The 19508-nt window shown below is 34.2% G+C and overlaps 2 protein-coding genes and 1 non-coding gene across 5 annotated transcripts; 1 reads left to right on the top strand and 2 right to left on the bottom strand.

Moving 5' to 3' along the window:
* Nucleotides 1-230: 230 nt before the first annotated feature.
* LOC111894757 (small nucleolar RNA R71) lies at nucleotides 231-337 on the bottom strand. The gene has a single exon (XR_002851310.1). It is a non-coding gene; the product is annotated as a small nucleolar RNA R71 (small nucleolar RNA).
* An 8252-nt stretch (nucleotides 338-8589) lies between these two features.
* Nucleotides 8590-12193, top strand: LOC111894708 (inositol-tetrakisphosphate 1-kinase 3). Of its 3 annotated transcripts, none has more exons than XM_023890801.3 (10): nucleotides 8590-9070; nucleotides 9694-9775; nucleotides 9978-10010; nucleotides 10618-10741; nucleotides 10822-10929; nucleotides 11012-11119; nucleotides 11191-11379; nucleotides 11458-11513; nucleotides 11628-11712; nucleotides 11814-12193. In XM_023890801.3, exons 1-10 carry the CDS (start codon nucleotides 8877-8879, stop codon nucleotides 11915-11917), a joined length of 1083 nt encoding a protein of 360 aa, XP_023746569.1. In that variant the 5' UTR covers nucleotides 8590-8876; the 3' UTR covers nucleotides 11918-12193. The 3 variants fall into 3 exon arrangements, with proteins under 3 accessions (XP_023746569.1, XP_023746570.1, XP_042757948.1); XM_023890802.3 differs by having other exon boundaries at nucleotides 8591-9070; nucleotides 10837-10929; XM_042902014.2 differs by lacking the exon at nucleotides 8590-9070 and adding an exon at nucleotides 10194-10273 and having other exon boundaries at nucleotides 10837-10929.
* A 1377-nt stretch (nucleotides 12194-13570) lies between these two features.
* On the bottom strand, nucleotides 13571-16723 carry LOC111894738 (lipid droplet phospholipase 1). Its single transcript, XM_023890837.3, has 9 exons — nucleotides 16322-16723; nucleotides 15655-15722; nucleotides 15380-15450; nucleotides 14933-15282; nucleotides 14796-14851; nucleotides 14543-14595; nucleotides 14325-14466; nucleotides 14142-14239; nucleotides 13571-14047 (listed from the first exon to the last, which is right to left on the bottom strand). Exons 1-9 carry the CDS (start codon nucleotides 16570-16572, stop codon nucleotides 13976-13978), a joined length of 1161 nt encoding a protein of 386 aa, XP_023746605.1. The 5' UTR covers nucleotides 16573-16723; the 3' UTR covers nucleotides 13571-13975.
* Nucleotides 16724-19508: the final 2785 nt, after the last annotated feature.

The following is a 19508-nucleotide window of genomic DNA, read 5'->3' as shown; positions in this document are numbered from 1 at the left end:
AAAAAGATCATGAGGATGCGTTTAAGCACTTAGATGAAATCAACGACATTGCTGATTATTTTAATCTCCCGAATGTGAATAGAGATACCGTCTTGCTAAGGATGTTACTGGTCACTTTCAAGGGAGCAGCAAAAGATTGGTTAAAAGCACTACCACCAGGTACAATCACTACTTGGGCTCAAATGCGTGAGCAATTTCTAGACCAATTCTGTCCACCATCCAAGATAGCTAAACTCAAGAAGGCAATAGCAAATTTTGAGCAAAACCCAGGGGAGCCACTTTACAAGGCCTGAGAGCGCTACAAGGGGTTGTTAAGGAATTGTTCTCAACATGACTTTAACATTCAACAAGAAGTGTCCATATTCTATGACGGGGTCAATGTAATGACTAGGCAACTCCTTGATTCTCAAGGACCACTTACAAAGAAAAATTTGGGTGAAGTCAAGGAATTAGTTGAAGAATTTGCAAAGCATTCTCATGAATACCACAATCCAAGGAATGAAGGAGTAAAGGGAGTTGGGAGTGCACATTTTGAAGAGATGGTTGCTATGATGGCAATGCTAAATAATATGGACCGAAGGATGACCCAAATGGACCAATAAATTCATGCAATTAGATTTGGTTGTGAAAGATGCAGTGGTCCACACTTGACTAAAGATTGCAACTTGGATGAATATGGGAACAAGAAGGCTCAAGTTTGCTACTCAAGTGGGGACAAGTATGATGAAGACTGGAGGAAACCAAAGAAAGAGTGACTGCCATATGATGAGTACAAGAGGCAAAAAGAAGAAAATTTTAAGCAAACAGGCCGAGGCTTCTACCAAAAAGAGCAACCACCGGCCGAGAAGAAAGTAGACTTGGAAAACATGTTGACCCGATTTATGGAAGCATCCGAGAGAAGACATGATGATACCGATGCAGTGTTAAAGGAACACATGAATATGATGAAAGAACATCACAAAATGATGATTGACCAGCAAGCTTCATTAAGAAATCATCAAGAATCGATTCATAGTTTAGAAGTCCAAGTTGGTCAACTCACTACTTTGGTGAATAACAAATTATCTTCACAACTTCCTGAAAAGAAAGCTCAACCTCATGTTATGGCTATTGGTACTGAAGAAGAGGCAATCTATGAGTTTTTGGAGGCACTAGAAGTGGACCCAAAGTAGCCCAATCCAAAGCCAAAGAAGCCGAAGCTAGAAAATGAAGACATTGCTGAAACATCAGACTCACGTCGTGAGCCCTCTAAGCTCACGTCGTGAGCCCTCTAAGCTCACGTCGTGGGCCCGGTCTGAACAGAAAATGTCAGAATCCATTCCAGCTTATAAACCGCCTTTGCCATTCTCGTCTCGAGCACATCTTAGTCCACTAGAAAGGGAACATTTGGAGTTTATTCAACAAATAAAGGGTATTCCTATTAATACTCCTTTTATTGATTCACTTTCAAAAATTCCAGAATATGCGAAGTTCCTACAAGATCTAATAGACACTCGACCTGAATTGAAGAAGAATTCTAAAGTGATTCTTAGTGAGCAGAACTCAAAAGCTGTATCAGGGGAGTTACCTAAGAAGATGGGAGATCCTAAACGCCTCACTCTTCCATGTGAGTTTGGAAATAATTTAAAGACTTATGCTTTAGCCGATTCTGGGGCTAGCATAAATTTGATGCATTTTTCGTTCTACCAAAAGTTAAATATCCAGAAGATGAAGGCAACAAAAATGACCATCCACATGGCTAATCGTTCGGTGACTCACCCGAGGGGAATAGTTGAAGACATCCTTGTTAAAATTGGGAAATTTGTTTTCCCAGTTGACTTTGTCATTATGGATATGAAGGAGGATGCAAATATTCCAATCATTCTTGGTCGCCCTTTGCTAAATAGTGTTGGCGTTTTAGTTGATGTTCGTGAATCTAAGCTTACATTGAGGGTTGGTGATGATAAGGAAGATTTTGGAATACAAGATGCACTCTTCTCACTTAGGGTTAGCTAGAGGGATGTTTTCTCAGGTGGAGGCTAATGAGGGAATGAGAAATGAGGAGTTAATGATGATTCTATATGGGCCAAACCCTAAAAATTAGGGTTTGGAGATCCTTCACATACACCCGATGTACTTTGTGTATGCTTAGCATATTAATGCTCGCGCATGTACGCCCAACGTACTAAGCCTTGCCCTGGATTTACGAAATTGCCACTAAGGGACCAATTTGCAAACAAAACTCAATCCAAGGGATAAAGTCATAGACCTTCATACTTAAGAGTTAATTTTGGAAATATCTCATTGTCGGGATGTTACATTTCTGATCCCTCCTTAGCTGTCGATTGATCCAAAGCTTTGTAACCCACCACACGAAACAGGAAACATGATGGTTCACTGTTATGGTGTAGTTTTTCTGCTCATATTCTCCACATGAACTCTTTTTCATATTTCAAATAGGAGAACTTCCTCTTCTCCCAATGTTACTTTCTAACACAAGCTTTTGTTTGTTCACCACACGATTCGAGTTACTTTGACAGAAAAAACACATGGAAGGTCTTTGAGAAAAGAAAGAATAGGTTCCCACATGTTTTTCTGAGAAAAAGAAAAAAGGTTTTCTATTCTTTCTTTTTTTTGCACACGATCTGTTGCAGGTTTTGATAATTGAAACACACAAAAAAAAAAAAAAAAAAGTTGCAAGTCTTTTGTCTCCACACAGCAGAATGACATAGTGAAGGTCTTCACAGGGTTAGGAAACAGAGAAAGATGTTGCGGTGAAAAACCAAAAAAGAATATGGGAGTTGTTGTCACCCAACTCCTGTTTTTTCTCTGATTTTGCTTGTTGCAGATTTTGATGTTGCAGACTATGATACCAACTAAAAGTAGAAATAACTTAACAGGAAAATATAATAGTATGTTACATAAACTCGCACACACACACACACACACACACACACACATATATATATATATATATATATATATATATATATATATATATATATATATATATATATATATATATAAGCTGACGAGAGCAAGCCATTAGACACATTTGTTCTCGGATAATTCACCAACATAGTATTATAATTTTTTTTTGAACCGGCAAATCTAATCTACTCCTAAGCTAACAACACCTATTCCACCTAGGTCCACGACGAGACTTGAACCCTCGACCTCAAAGAGAGAAGGCACCACCTGATACCGCTGGGCTACAAGCCCTTTGTAATTTTTTTTTGTAAATTCCAGTACATTTTACCTTAATAATTGTTATAGATAGAAAAAAAAAAAGATCGTACTTTGAGGTATATCTAAGATAACTTTCACACGAATTATTATAAATAAAATAGTAGGGCATATTTTGCAAATAAAATAATATAATAATTTTGGGTGCAATTTTTATGTCCTTCTCACGATACGTGTACCCCATCCATTTCACAAATAAATTAAGCTTTCAATTATTATAAACGATTTTACTTTATTTACAAAGTGACATTTAGTGATTTACATGTCATAAATATATTAAATTTTCTTTTAAAAATAAATTATGCAAAAAAAAAAAAAAAAAAAAAAAAATACAACAAGTAACTGGTTTCGTAGTCATTGAATTGGACGAATTAGAAACTGAGGTTACATTGGATTATAAAACAAATATGGTTGGACTATCAATTATCATATTACATTGTTAAATCTATTGTTTAATGTTCTGTTAGATTTAAAATCTTGGTCAATCATACATATTAATTATTAAAATTGTTGGATAAGCATTCGCTGAGGTAGTCCACAAGAATATCATTTCCAACAATCATGCATACATCAAAGTAAGTTTTGTTTTGAGCCTTAATGCATTTTCATCAAGTAGTCGAATAAAGTCAATGATGTTTGTCTTAAAGCATATGAGCCATGATTCGGTTAGTTATGTTAGTTATATGCAGATAAATAACACATGATAATTGAAAATGAATTATCATGTATGTAATCTATCTTAATATAACTTTTAAACCAAAAATTGATTTTGTTCAACTATCTTAAAATATATACATGACATAATTGTATTGGTAACACGTGGCAAAAAAGAGAATACTTAAAATAGACCGGTATAATCACATGATTGTATAGGTAACCGATGACAAAAAAAATAGATACTTGGCATAATTTACATGTCATTGACAAGTTTCCAAACTTACTATATAAAAAAACATGGGGGATCATTTAAAATCAAACTCAATAGATAGTTGGCTAACATCATCCCTTTTAATTTAATAAATATTAGACAAAACTGCAAAAATAATCACCGTGGTATGCATTTTTTCTGAGGTTTAGTCTAAACCTTAATTTTTTTGGCTTCATAGTCCTATTGGCCTAGTTTGTATATGATTTTGGTCCTTCCGAAAATTAAAATGACTATTATACATGTTTATTTTTATTTTTACATTTTTAATATTTGTTTTAATAATTTAATAACTAAAAATATAAAAGAGGATCCACATTCTCTCTCTCTCTTAAAACACACACACACACACTTTCTGGAAATTAAAAACAAACATACACCATCCTCATCTCATCGTCTTCTCCCACCCTTCATATCCAGTTGAAACTCTTACCATCCTTACCTTGATCACAATCCTCCTACTCCGCCACTGCCTTTCCCGATCAAACCTACATCCGAAAATATGGGATTCCATTTTCTTTATGATGAATATTATGATGGGGAAATCAAGTTTGCAGGTGGCATATAGATGTGGTGTTTGTTGGGTGATGAAGATCAACCAATATATGGGTTGAATCATACACGAACCAACACCTTGCTTCTTTCCTTTTGATTTTTTTTATGAACCAACACCTTGCTTCTTTCCTTTTGATTTTTTTTTTTTAATTTCGAGTTGAGATGGTTGTTTGACAGATGAAGACCCTAGATAAGTGAGGGACGAGTTCTAGCAAGGGACGAGTTAGTGGCAAACTCAACTCCGATGGTGGGGGATTGTGGTGTGTTGGGGTTTATCGAAACGAAAGAGAAATGTTTTGGGGATCGATCCAGTGTTTTGATTGTTAGAGCTAAAGAGGTAGTTCACAAAGAAGACGATGAACAATGGAGCCCCCATCTTCTTCCTCTAATTCATCATGTATTAATAAGGAGAGGATATGAGTTAACTTGCAAGACATATGATTCCTTAGTAGTGATGTCTCAATCGATTCCTTGATAATAATATTTGATTGCTCCATCTAAGCATCATTAGATCACATAATTTGTTTTATCATTTACGATTTGCTTTAGATCGAGTTTGTAAATCGATTCTACCTCCTCTAATGTTGATTCATTATTGTTTCCTTTTAGACTAATCTAATACATTAGAATCGTATTTTTCTTCATTTTTATTTGTACTTGGATTGATCAATCTATGTTCTTGTGACTGAATTCAAATTCATATTCTTATATGCTTATGTAATAAAAAGATATATAATTAGAAATTAATACAATAATCTAGTGTAATCATATATGATTACAATATTCAAATAATCACCTCAACCGAATCATCTTCATCTTTATCAGAATCATTATCATCCTAACCAATATCTCCTTCAACTTTTTCATCAACAATATCTTCATTTAATTCCCCAAGACCGAATTTACCTATTTCTTGTTCAAATGTCTCACGATATCTTATCTTTTTCTGAACTCCAATAACAAATTGTTAGACGTTTACATGGTACCAATAGAGCTTTAGAGTGGATTTTATCAACATAGATCAACCACAGATAAATGATAATTAATTATATTCATAAATGAATTTTTACAAAATATAGTATTACTTATTCATAAATTAATATAATATATTCACTTATGAATAAGTAATGCAAAGCATTACATATGAACAAGTAATAATCTTTTACGTATTCATATATGAATATTGTGTTATTTAGTTTTGAATAAGTAATCTTATTAAAAAGTGAATATAAACATTATAATATATTTATTTATGGATAAGTACTACAAAGCATTACTTATGAAGAAGTAATAATATCATTTACACATTCATACATGAATAGTATACTATAAACTTATGTATAGTTAACCTTATTAAACCATATGACATTCAAATTAAACTTGAGTAAATATTCACATCTAAATGTGCATTTTAAGATCAATAAGTGGCTACATATATAAGTTTTGAGATTTTGTAGTATTAAACTTCAAAATCAATTTATGAGATCATGTTTTCTTTTCCTGTTTTCTTTTTTTCTTTGTTTTATGGGAGATGGTGTTGGTAATTGGTATCACTGATATTATTTAAGTATAATAAGATTAATTTGTTGAACAAATATAATCTTAATAAACATTGAACAATTAAGGGTGGTGCGGAGTGCACACTTTTTTGAGTTTGATCAAGATTCAAAATACATTGTCCTTTAGGCGTGAAACCCTTGAACCTACGAGCGTCAAAGGGCAGTATCCCTGGTAGGGAGGTACATGGGGTGGCAACCCCTGGTGGGGTCCAATGGACAGAGCCCATGTCAGCTTGGAATCTTTTTTATCTATGTTAATATTTTTTTGTTAAAAATGCATGAAAATTGACCCAATTTTTTTACCCTAATCTTGAACCCGATTTTAGTGACAGTTTATAGCAGTTTTTGTGACAATTTGGAAACTGTCTTGTGACAGTTTACGCAGTTTTTCAGACATAGAGGTTACTAATTCATATTTGGTTAGAATTCTGGTACATAACAAGAATATACATTCTTCGTTCTCTTTGTTTAGAACCACTGAATTTTATCTAACGGACTTTTGGTTTGTACCATCGAAATACTTTAATTTGATAGTGACTTTCAGTGGATTCCAATCAATCTTTTTACCCCAATTTCTAACAGATGGATGGTGCAATGGTCCTCTCTTTTCACCAGGCAGCCGAGTTCTTGTGATGATGTGTTGAAGATGCTCGAGGTGGATGTTGGAAGTAAAAAAATGAAAAAGCTTCGGTTGGTTTTGGCATATACGACTCTCTAGTTTATTTGGAAGGCGCACAATACCATTGTTTTCAAGAACGAAAGGAGGGCGACAATATTAGTATTAATACATTAAACTGGATTTTGGATAGATCCAATTGCAAGTTTATTGAGTGGGCAGCTTGGTGTTCTTCTCCGATTATAAATTGTTTTATGTAATCGGCTACAAGGGTGGGTTGGGTTTTGACTTTTGAGTCATTTCTTTGGTGTTCTTGGTGTCATATCTATTTTGCAACAAGTGTATGTTTGGTGTGTGTTTCAGCTGACATGGTAGATATCTGGTAGGATTGAGGCTACGTCTAGATATTTTTTCGTGTGGTCTTTAGGGGGCTTTGGTCTTTTTTTCTCATTTCTTGCAGGTAAATTTCCTATGTGTGGTTGATGTGTTTTCCGGCTTCTTTGTTTTTGCTGATTAGCCTCTATACGAGTTCTCAAGGTGTATTTTTTCCCCCTGATTAGACTCTATGATGGTCCTTTACGGTTATGCTATTTTCAGTTGGTCTTATTAATATTCAAGGTTGTAGTACTAGTATGGGGAGTTCTCAAAGTTTGGACCTTTTTACCCCTGCTTGGATTCTTCTGGTGTAGAGATGTTTTGCTGCCACTTCTTTTGATGTTTCCTCTCTGTTTGGATGCTGCTTTCTGTGGATGTTTGCTAGTTGGCTGTTGTCATCAATTTCTCAAGGTGATCCACCCCTCAACTATTGACTATTGAGAGAAGTGGGGCTATTTGGATGTCATGATTGGTGCATATTCTTTTTTCCCTTGATGCTACTATTTTTCCTTGGGTTGCCATTTTGCTCCGGGTTGACTTGCCTTTTCTCATTTATGGTGGCTTGGTGGAGCTGCTCCTGTGTTATTTTCAGGGGCGTGGGAGTGCTTTTTATTTTTCTTTTGTGTCACTTTTTGTTGCATTTTTTTTTTCTTTCGATTTTGTTATGTTTTGACAAGCTCCCCGTTCGTTGCCTTTTGTTTTTAATATAGTAATATATTGTTTTGCCGTTCAAAAAAAATAATAATAAATAATCTTAGTAAATATTTATTATTAAGCCTATTCGAATATGAATATTCAAAACATAATTTTTTTTAATCATATTTACGTATGAAGTCACATAATTTTTTAAGAATTTACAAAAAAAAAAAAAAAAAAAAAAAAAAAAAAAAAAAATCTACATTTAGATATAGTAGGATTTTTTTCCGGATGTGCTCATTAGAAAATAAAAGTACAATTAGAAAAGGTAAAAATGTTTTTAAGATTTGTTATAAATTATGTCGTTGTATATTATTGATTATTGATTTGTTTAATTCAGAGATCAAGTTTGATTCCCTAGTCCCCTTGAAATCAAATCGAATCAATCTTAATGAAAATTTTTAATATCAAATTTACTTTATTGAATATATCATTTTGATAAAATATTGATTTTGTAAATATGAAATTCTGTGTGTAATGAGGAAATGCCAAAATGGGTGGTGACACGTCAGAGATCTAGAAAAGATCATGAGGGGTATTTATGTCCATTTACCTTCCATAGAAGTGAGCAAGTGGACAGCGGAACCTTCTCCGAGGTGTGGGTTGTTTGTCTATATATACACTGCAACCACACACACGTATTTCACGTATCATCTGCCTGCCTGCCTGCGTGTTTTCTTCAAATTCGATCTCACCCTTTCCATTCGCAATTTTTATCGCTTAATTTTTTCATATGGCCTGAAAATTCCCGAACTTTCTTCCTACATTTCTCGTTAATTCGTTTATAAATAATAAAAAAAACGATTGGGATCCGATTTTGATTGAATTTTAGAGAAAAATTGGCTTCTTTTTCATCAATTTGTTCAAAAATAGCTAGAAGAAATTGAAATTTGACGAGGAAGTTCTGGAACCAGGGTTTCGAATAATGAGGTTGATGCAGGAGGAGATGATTGGGTACGAGAGCGAAGAGGAAAGGGAAATGGAATCGAGTAGTAGCTGTGGTTCAATCGTTGATTTGGGGTTTCAAGAAAAATCGATGAAGGTTGTCGTTGTAGGTTATGCTCTTACATCTAAGAAGATCAAGAGCTTTTTGCAGCCAAAGTTTGAAGGTTTGGCCAGGTAAATTTTTAATTCAGTTTTCCCATATCACCCGCTATTCACCAAATTAAAAAAAAAATTCCTTAATTTCATATACGTGTTTGTACAAGTATCCGATCACGTTCGTTTCGTAAATACGATCGTTCCTTATTGAGAATTGCTTCTGTAAATGCAAAATAAAAAAAATCAAGACATCGAATTTATAGTTTTCGTTTGTGTTTTTGTTGTTCTCGCAAACTTTTGGGTTTGGAATACTTTGAAAAATATAAAAACCATTCTCTTTTTTTGTTCTTTTGATGTGGTACGTAGTGGTATGTAAATTTTTTTTTTGCTTTGATTCGATCCGTCCTCCAAAAGAGTTGTTGGGCTGTTGGGTAGTGGGATTCTTTTGTTTTTCAAGAAAGATTCTTGTTTTTGAATTTCATATATTCTTTTGACAGACATGTGGGGAATCAGTATTTGAGTATCTTATGCAACAGTTGACTTTTGTAACAAATGATCCTATTGGCTATTGGATTGAATATTTTGGTTTGATTTTTTCATGGTTTTGTTGATTCATAATTCATATTTATGGTAGTGTAGGTTTAGTTTTGTGGTGTGGGTGGACTGATCAGTGAGTGTAAATGATATGTATATATATGCAGGAATAAGGGGATATTTTTTGTTGCTATTGATCAAACGAGGCCTCTTTCAGATCAAGGTCCTTTTGACATTGTGCTGCATAAGGTCAGTGCGGCCTATTCTTCCATATTCGTCTGAAATCTGAATACATATGTCAACCACCACATCACATGCATTGCATGGTGAACAACTTTTCATTCTTTTATTATTACATTTTCACATCTCGCATTTACATACCAGAGATATATACATATATAGTTTGATATTTGATGATGATACTTGATTGATTCAACTCTTTATTTTCCAGTTGTCTGGGAAGGAATGGCAGCAAATTCTTGAGGTTGGTTCTTATTCACAATCTTCTTTAGTGCACTTTCTTAAATCCTACTTGTCATAGATTGTTCACATTATATATATCTATAGGTTATTTATGTAAGATGTGTGTTTAAGTTTAAAATTGTATGTATTGTATCTGTAATCTGTATGGTGGAACTTATTATGTCCAAAATTGCATGGTTGACAGTTAAAAATGCAGACAAAATGGTATTGCTATGGGGTAACTGTTTTAGACATCTGGCCAAGCTCATAGTTACTCAAAAATAGGTAACCATAAAAATACATACACATGAACTAATGATGAATGAAGTTGAGAAATTGAAAAACCTGGGGCTAGCTAGGACTTTACTTGCTTGCTTAATTAGTCCTTAGTTAAGTTTCGTGGTATTGGTATTATTAGATACGTTGATATATGGGATTACCATTTATAATAACATACATGGGTGCCTGGGTGGGTGGCTTTTTTTGACCAGCTTATGTGAAATTTGTGTTGGATGGTAAAGTTGTTATATTTTAGATATATGAGTTATTAAAAGAAAAAGGATATCCATGCATTATGTAATGTAATTAACCCTTTCTTTCATTGTGTGTGTGTGTGTGTGTTTTTGAAGGATTATCGGCTGACACATCCAGAAGTTACAGTGTTGGATCCTCCAAGTGCTATACAACATGTTTACAATAGACAGTCGATGCTTGAGGACGTTGCTGATCTTGATTTATCTGATGCTGCATATGGTAAAACTTTCATCCAAATCCAATCCATCTCTAAAGAATCAAAGTCTCTGTTGTTGTGACATATTATGTAATAAGATAAGACATGCAAAATGCAGGTAGTGTAGGTGTCCCAAAACAACTGGTGATAGAGAAGGATCCATCATCTATCCCTGATGCTGTTAAGCAGGCAGGATTAGCCCTACCTCTTGGTATGTTTTGTAGATATTATTATAGGAATAATGTTGATATGATGATTTTGATATAATTAATGAGTACTGGTATCTGTTTCAGTTGCAAAGCCTTTGGTTGCCAAGTCGCATGAGCTGTCGCTTGCTTATGATGAGTACTCCCTTGAGAAGCTAGAGCCTCCCCTTGTTCTCCAAGAGTTTATTAACCATGGTAAGTAATTGAAATCTAACATGATTTGTTTGATTGTACAATTGTATGATGGGGTATGGATATGGTGGTAGGTGGTGTTGTGTTCAAAGTGTACATAGTTGGGGATGCGGTTAAGGTTGTGAGGAGATTCTCTTTACCTGATGTCAGCAAGCGTGACCTGTCAAGGAGAAGCGTTGGCGGCGTGTTCCGCTTTCCAAGGGTCTCATGTGCTGCCCAGTCAGCAGACGATTCAGTTGCTGATTTGGACCCTTGTATTGCTGGTATGCTTTTCGTCTTCCTTCCTTAATCAATGTTTTTTGGGTAGAGAAACAGAAACCTAATTTCTTTTCTTGTTGCAGAGCTTCCTCCACGAGCCTTGCTTGAACGCCTGGCCAGAGAACTTCGTCGTCGACTGGTATAAATTAAATTATCTCTTTTCAATGTTTATTTTTTAAATAATACTCCTCAAAAATATCATAATTCAATTCAAAAAGTCACCAATCTACATGATCTCATGATGCCTCTGCAGGGTCTTCATCTGTTCAACCTCGATATGATTCGTGAACATGGGACTAGAGACCGCTTTTATGTGATTGACATAAACTATTTTCCTGGTAACTCTCTCTCTCTCTCTCTCTCTCTCTCTCTCTCTCTCTTTTTAAGTTGTCGTTTAAACTTCAAATTAAAAATATGATGATATATGTGTTATTTGCAGGGTATGGTAAAATGCCAGAATACGAGCATATATTTACAGACTTCTTACTCAACCTGGCTAAAAGCAAGTACAAGAAACGGTCTTCTACTACTAGTTTACCTTAGAAGAATTTAATCACCCCTCCCATCACTCCAATAAAACCACCACCTGTTCAAAAACAACAACAACAACAACAACATGAACAAGAAAAAGATGCTGGAAAATGTTATGTTATTGCCAGTCACCCATCCCATCCGCCTGTGGTGGCCAAGCCAAGCTCAAGGAAGATGGCCCCACCATCAGTCAACAGCTTCTTTTATTCTTCCCGTTTATTATGTAATGTACCAAATCCAAATGCATCATTGCTTTGCTTGTATATATTTGATATCAAATTTCAAATTAATAGGTGTGTGTGTGTAGCTTAACACCACATATTGATATTACTACGTTCTTTACTTGTTGGTTGTTTATCTAACCCTTACTACAGGTTTTACTTTTTTTTTTTTAAAAAAAAAAAAAATCTGTTTTGCTGATGATATATTGATATGTATACGTGACTTGGTTGAGATCTAAAATAATGTTAAAAGAAGATGCATTAGTTGTTGTTGTTGTGTTGATGATTTGTGGTATCAACTGAGACATGGGCTGCTTAACATTTACTGCCAAAGTTACATATCTGAATTGGGGTCTTGATCCCAAGGACAATAACGTTTCTCCTTGCCATCTTTTGAGATCAGATCACCTGCTACCGCATATCTAATGCATTCCTTGCATCAAGACTTCAAGAATCACGAATAGTCCCTTATGAGATAGATTTTTTGTTGTTTCAAAATTTTGCATGATGGTCCTTTTGCTTTTAGCTTACACCATTAAGTTTTTCTATCAAAGCCAATGTAAAAGTAACCTTTTTGCTCTTCTTTTATCTCATATCTATAGATTAATCAATCATAAAAAAGTCAAGACCATCTTTATTTTTACGCCACTTAATTTTCAAAAGTGTTCGAAGATTATATTCAGCCCCCTCCTATAGTCTTTCTTTCTTATCCAAACATACCTAACACACTTGTCTGAATAAAGAGACTTCTTTTTGTATATGTAGAAATCAGAAATATTTTGTGTTTACTCTTGAAATAAAGAAATAAAATCAGTTTTTTTTCTTTTACTTATTATTATTATTATTATTATTATTATTATTATTATTATTATTATTATTATTATTATTATTATTATTATTATTTTGTTTTTCTTATCTTCTTAATTGTGATATGTGAGAATCCTTTACCTCGCTAAAATTGACCTTCCATACCATTATAATGTATCAGCAACCTTCTTCAATGTATAGTGAACATTACGTCATACAAAGGAGATAACAAGGATGAAGAAGATCCGTGATGGCGAAAACAAGTCCATAAAGCCATGTGCAACCAACTTTTATTATTTAGAAAGTCTTCAAGGTTTTTATTTTTTTATATATATAATGTTTTTCTAGATATATAAAAAGCCATAATTTAGTCGCATTTTTAGGATATCCCTAGGATTCATCTTCTTCTTCTTTCCTTACACCATGTGATGATTTTTTTTGAAGAGGGGAAAGGGAAGGAATGAGGATGAAAGTTGGGTTTTGGTGTTTTTTTTTCAAGGAGAGGAAAGAAATGAAAGGACAATGAAATGCGAGTTTATTTTTTTTAGATTTAATGTGTGTGTGTGTGTGTGTGTGTATATATATATATATATATATATATATATATATATATAAAATCAAACCCAATGGCAAAAAGTTTCCTGTATCTTGAATTCCATAATTAGAAGAAAGAAACTCATGAAAGAATCACAAGAATGGCCAAAACAGTGCTTGTAGTATTTAGGCCATGAGACTGCCTAACAAGAAGTGAGTAGAAGAAAACTAAGCTGGAACCAAAGTTGCAAAAGAAACACCTGTGCGACTGTTGCGTGGGCTAGAGTCAAAATTACTTTTGACTTTTGACTTAACTTATTTTTCACAACTGAATGATCCCTCATCCCTAGACTTTAAGCATGATAATCACATTTGAGCCACATATTACAAAATTGGCAGCTATAAATATATACAAGAGCAAGAGCCCCAAAATTGGATGAAAGAATCTGTTGTTGAAGTGTAGTCACCTCTTGAAAAGTTGCATTAATTTAATTCTCTAGAGTACAGACTAGATCTGAAAATTGTCAACCAGATGTTGTATGATGTCGGCCCCATCAGAATTTATCCAGGGACTGTTTACCTATAATACAAAAATATAATATAATATATATAAGAATTCAGTTAATTGGTAACCAACATAGATGATGTGTTTATTTAAATTATAAAAAACTTGCCTGGATTGTGTTGTGGGCAAAATATCTTTGCTTACTTCCTTTAAAACTAACATCAACTCTTTCCCAGCTTATTTTAGTCAAGCCTCTCATCATTGCTTCTGCAGCAGTTGCACCAAATCCAAATGATGAATAAAATGTGACCATTAAATCTAAAAAAAATATTGTGGAGTGTGGAGTGAGTACCTTCCATGGAGGCTGTGGCTGTCTTGAAATTATTGGGTTGCAATAATAGCAAAGGGCTTTCTTGTTTTACGCTTTTTGTAGTAGTGTCCCTGTCCCCCTTTAATATATGGGGATATTTACTGCTTCTTACAAGATTTTTACGCTGGAACCAAATAATTCGTTATTCAAAATAATCAATCAATGAATTAATATTATAATTTATAAATAGTAATACATACCTTTGGCAGCTCGTTTCGACGCCGAATCGATGACGTACTCCATCCCACAATATCTGTATAACTAAGCTGAGGAAAACAAATCTACATACATGTGAAGTAGTCTTTGATTAGTTTTAGTCTGAGTCTTTTTCAAAGATGAGTGTATTTATTATTAATCATGTGATTGTAATAATTTGTGATATAGTGGATTTCTTTCCCTGGAAGTGGTTTTGGATTAACACATGAGTTGCCAGAGGAAATAGGAATAGGATACGGTCAAAATGAGCATTTGCATACACAACATGTCGCGTGAAGGACTGCAACGCGGAACTGCATGCATAATTAAGATTAGATTTAGTGAAAGCAAACAAGCAATTCATATAATATCTCCCATGTATGAAGAAGGCTCACAGGAACTTCAGGTCTTGAGAATCGTCGACCATCTGAAGCAATAGAGGAGGGTGTGGGTTATCAGTCAAGAATAAGTGCCTCCCTGTTCTTCCGAGAACCCATGATATTTGGTGAGCTACTTTCTCAACAGTGTTGGACCCACCAAACAATGGGACCTGTCGATGTCCACCTGTACCAAGATGTGGTGTTGCAACAGTAATGAAGTTCATAGGCACTAATCCCCCAATTCTTGAATCTTCTGTATCTCCGTAAAGCTTAGCAATAGCATATCTTGCTACCAGTCCACCCAGTGAGTGACCGATAAAAGATATCTTCTCAACATTCCGATAGCGTTTTATAACAGATACCACCTGCAAAAACACATGCAACTCCAGATTCTTTTTAATTTTATTTTATGCAAACCAAAACCCCAAAACAAAAAAAAAGGATTAAATTAACTTAACCAACCTCATTGGCTAATCTGTTTCCCATCACATCGACACCATTGAATGTCAACAATGAAGAGTTGCGTTCACTGCCTGTATGTGTTATGTTAGTATATCACAGTCATCCAAACTATATATATATATATATATATATATATATATATATATATATATATATATATATATATATATATATATATCTATTATCTATACATGCTGTTACAATACATACATAGCATAATCCATCAACCATATATGTATGACTGTAAGGAGTAGTAACACTAGAAAAATGCTTACAGTGAACTATAACATCATCAGGATACTTTTTCAAAAACTGTTTTGCAGCATATCTCCAGTTATGAGCACTGCAACAAAGTTATACTTATAATTAAGACTAGGCATTCCAATTATCACATTGTAATAATGAACAGAGGTTGAGCTACGCCAAATCATGGTAGAAACTACTTCATCACAAATGTTTGGTTTTCTTCTACTTACGTCAATTAATTATCATCAATATCTAATTTACCACCTATCTTTGCTAAAACAGCATCCCTTAATTATGATTTTCAACTCTCATAATTAATCATCTATACCTAATTAACATAAAGTTAATTGTATACCTAATCATTGAAATATCAACTAATCATATAAACCTACTCCTCCTCCATCAACAGTAAAATCGTTCGCACAAAAAAAAAAGTCAAAATTAATCCATTGCTATGCCAAATTCAGAGACCAACCAGATGATCAACTAATACATGTATTGGTAACACACGTGTAATCTTGTATTTCCTAATTGTCCTATTGAAATCCAGATTCATGTCATATAGTTGATTTGGCATTTGTGGTGGTCAATGGTCCTCGAAAATTTTTAAAATCTGCGATTATGTTACATATATAACAAGATACGCAGGCTTTGGATTTGGAGTTTGGTGTATCTAAAAATAACGCATACCATTACCTGCCGATCAGACCATTAACCATAACGACGAGGTGAGTCGGCGAGTGTTTCTTGTCGGTGGAAGCCGACTGCATATCGATGTTACCATCTCCGTCAACTTCATCCACAGTCGGGTACCCATAATCCGTTGATCCGAAACACCTCAATTTATTCAGGATCAATGATCTTCTGTTTTTCTTCTTCAGCTTCTTCGCAACTTCATCTGATGTTTTCGGTTCAATACTTTCTTGTAAATTTTTCTCCGACTCCATTGAATTTGAATCCAACGCAAGTAGTGCAATGTACTTAAAGGTATCTCATCTGATTTGAAGCGTGTTCTTGCAGCTCTAATACGCCGACTGCTTTTTGACCGGAATATTTGGGTGAAAATTACTATTTAAGGAGTTGATTTAGTGGGGTTGTGGGTACTAGGTGATGGGTGTTTCTGGAATTTCACGCAACGACATCGTCTATTATCGAGGAGCCATATGGAATTTGTGCTGACTAGTCAAAGTCAAAAAAATCTAATTAAGATTAGGTTCTAGAACACAATCAAGACAAAATTTTCAAAAACACTATCGTTTATGAAAAATAATATTTTTAAGATATTCGATAAAACTAGCTGTTAGCGGATAGCTTGTAGCATGTAGCAGGTAGCGGATAGTTTATAGCATTTTATTAAATGTTACATGAAGTAGCATTTGAATTTGAAACATTTTGTTTGAACCAAACGTTAGAAACTTGTAGTATCAAACGAGACTTTCTGTTCAAAACGAAGTGTTTGTCAAACGTTAAAAGTAAGAAGCTTTCAAACGCTCCATGTTGAATACACTCTATATGTTATGCCATTGGTCTTTCTGTTTTTAAATTTAACTTTTAACCTTATGATATTTTTTATAGACATAACTTCATAAATAGTCTCTATGGTTTCATAAAATCTGAAGTTTCATCCCTAACTTTAAAAAACTTCACGGATGGTCCATGTGGTTTCAAAACTTTTAACAAAAGGTCCTTGTTGCTGACTCCGTCAAATTTTATTCGTTAAGTGAAGGACATTTCTGTCATTTAACTATTAAAGGGACCATTTATTAGTTTTTTGTTATTTAAAAAAAATAAAAAATAAAAAATAATTATTTTAATATATGATGGGTCCCATCTCTCTCTTTCTCTCTCTCTCTCTCTCTTTTTCTCTCTCTCTCTCTCTCTCTATATATATATATATATATATATATATACATATATATATATATATATATATCTCCCTCCCTCATGTACGTCTTCTTCGTAAAAAGAACACACCCTTATAAATAATACATGGTTCAAATGAACAAATTTTCATTTAGATTTAATGTCACCATTGAATTTTCTTACAAAAGAGCAAAATTGTTAGATAGACTGTCTTTGTTGCTTTGTGGACTCGACAGTCGCTTGCCACCAAATTTTTTTCTATTCTTCATGAAGGCGATCATTTAATTATTATGAAACGTTTATTTATAAATTATAGAAAACCAAACAAGCAAATCCACCAACAACATTACTTTAATCTCCTCCCCCCTTCTTCACTTCATCATAAACTCCAAAACCCCACAGGGGCCATCCGTGATGTTTTTTAAAGTTAGGGACGAAACTTTAGATTTTGTGAAACTACAGGAACCATTTATGAAGTTTTGTCTTTTTTAAATGACAATTTTGCACTTTCATCAAATATGAAAATGTAATATATCCTAAAGACCATTTATGTTATTTTCCATTTTCCCTTCTAATACATATAATACAATCTTACAAAAATATTTATCATTTTTATAAAATTAATCTTTTATAAAAAGTTATTATTATTATTATTATTATTATTATTATTATTAAAACATTGATATAACACCCGGTTTCAGATTTACTTCTTTATTCGGGGTTGCGGCCCAATTTTTAGTAGTCATGAGGCTTAGGGATTTGGGAAAGGAAGAATTTGGCCCTTCTCGGGTGTGGTTGTTATGGTTTAAGTGATCCAAGTGTTCGATTGTGTCATCGGCAGTCAAGGGTAAAATCGTAATTTGATAATTCAGTCTTTTATGGGTTTTAGGTTTGTTCGGGAGGTTTTAAGGTGAAGTTAAGCTGTTAGAAGTGTAAGGCTTCTCGCCACCTTTTCGTGGATATAAAGAACGTCAAAATCGGAGTTATAACGAGGAAGTTATGACTATTTGAAGTTAGAAGGGTTTAGGTCGAACCGGGTACGTGGGACGTACCAGATATGTACGCATGGCGTACATGGTAAATGCGGACGTGGGAGGATTTGGAAATGCAGGACGTTCCCCAAAGGAACGTAGGGCGTTCTTATGATCAAATGGAAACCCTAATTTAGGGTCTTAGACCCTATTTAAACACCTTAACTCACCTTCACCCCTCATTTCCTTCGGCCTCTATTCTCTATAACCCTAAGAACGAAACCCTAGCCTCCATTTGAGTGATTCTTGAGCTTCATAGTGGTTTAAGTGTGTTTTAGTGCTTAAGGAGGAAGAATGAGCTTCTTGAAGAGTCATTGGTTGGCTTGGAGCTTTTGGATCTAAGCTTTATTCATGTAGATCTAGCATCTAAAGGTATAAAGCTCTCATCTTGATGCTTCTACATCATAAGATCTAAGTTAGGGCTTGAAGTATGCATGTTATGGTCCTTGGAGAGCTCTTTGTTAGTTTGAGTCACTCCAAGAGCCTAAGATTTGTAGATCTTGCCTTTTCTGAGTTGGTTTTGATACAAAGTTGGAGTCCTGATACATTAAGTTCCCCCATGTTTGAGTTATTGTTATTTTGTGAAGTTTGAGTGCTTGATGTGACATCCCCAAAATCCCAGCCAGAAAAGACCGATTTCATTTATGCTTTTTAAACATTTTCAGAGTAAATCCGTTTGATTTTAAAAAGAGATGCGGAATTTGTTCCCAAAAACAAAACATGATAAAATAGATATTTATCAAAACATTTCATATAGAAATATGATTTCATTTCATAATCAAAAGTCGGGATGTCATGTTCCGATATAGATCATAAAGCATAAACGATAACATCACAAGTCGTTCAACAAATATATACATATACAGACTTGTAAACAAAACAACTTGATGATTCGCCCATCTTAAGCTCTTGCGCCACTTCCTGTAATACAAATCAACTGAGTGGGTCAGGCTTGGAAGCCTGGTGAGCATATAGGGTTTTCAAACCCA

The sequence above is a fragment of the Lactuca sativa genome, chromosome 1 (genome assembly GCF_002870075.4).
Source record: "Lactuca sativa cultivar Salinas chromosome 1, Lsat_Salinas_v11, whole genome shotgun sequence".
NCBI classification, from domain to species: domain Eukaryota; kingdom Viridiplantae; phylum Streptophyta; class Magnoliopsida; order Asterales; family Asteraceae; genus Lactuca; species Lactuca sativa.
This window is presented reverse-complemented; position numbering and strand designations above follow the sequence as displayed.

What these genes read in the sequence shown, in the direction of transcription:
- LOC111894708 (XM_023890801.3), top strand. Translation starts at nt 8,877, where the DNA reads ATGAGGTTGATGCAGGAGGAGATGATTGGGTACGAGAGCGAAGAGGAA. An exon ending in TTGACATTGTGCTGCATAAG is followed by an intron (nt 9,776 to 9,977) that starts GTCAGTGCGGCC and finishes TTTATTTTCCAG; the next exon opens with TTGTCTGGGAAGGAATGGCA. An exon ending in TGACATAAACTATTTTCCTG is followed by an intron (nt 11,713 to 11,813) that starts GTAACTCTCTCT and finishes TGTTATTTGCAG; the next exon opens with GGTATGGTAAAATGCCAGAA.
- LOC111894738 (XM_023890837.3), bottom strand. Translation starts at nt 16,572, where the DNA reads ATGGAGTCGGAGAAAAATTTACAAGAAAGTATTGAACCGAAAACATCA. An exon ending in GAAACAGATTAGCCAATGAG is followed by an intron (nt 15,283 to 15,379) that starts GTTGGTTAAGTT and finishes GTGTTTTTGCAG; the next exon opens with GTGGTATCTGTTATAAAACG. An exon ending in TTGCCCACAACACAATCCAG is followed by an intron (nt 14,048 to 14,141) that starts GCAAGTTTTTTA and finishes TTTGTATTATAG; the next exon opens with GTAAACAGTCCCTGGATAAA.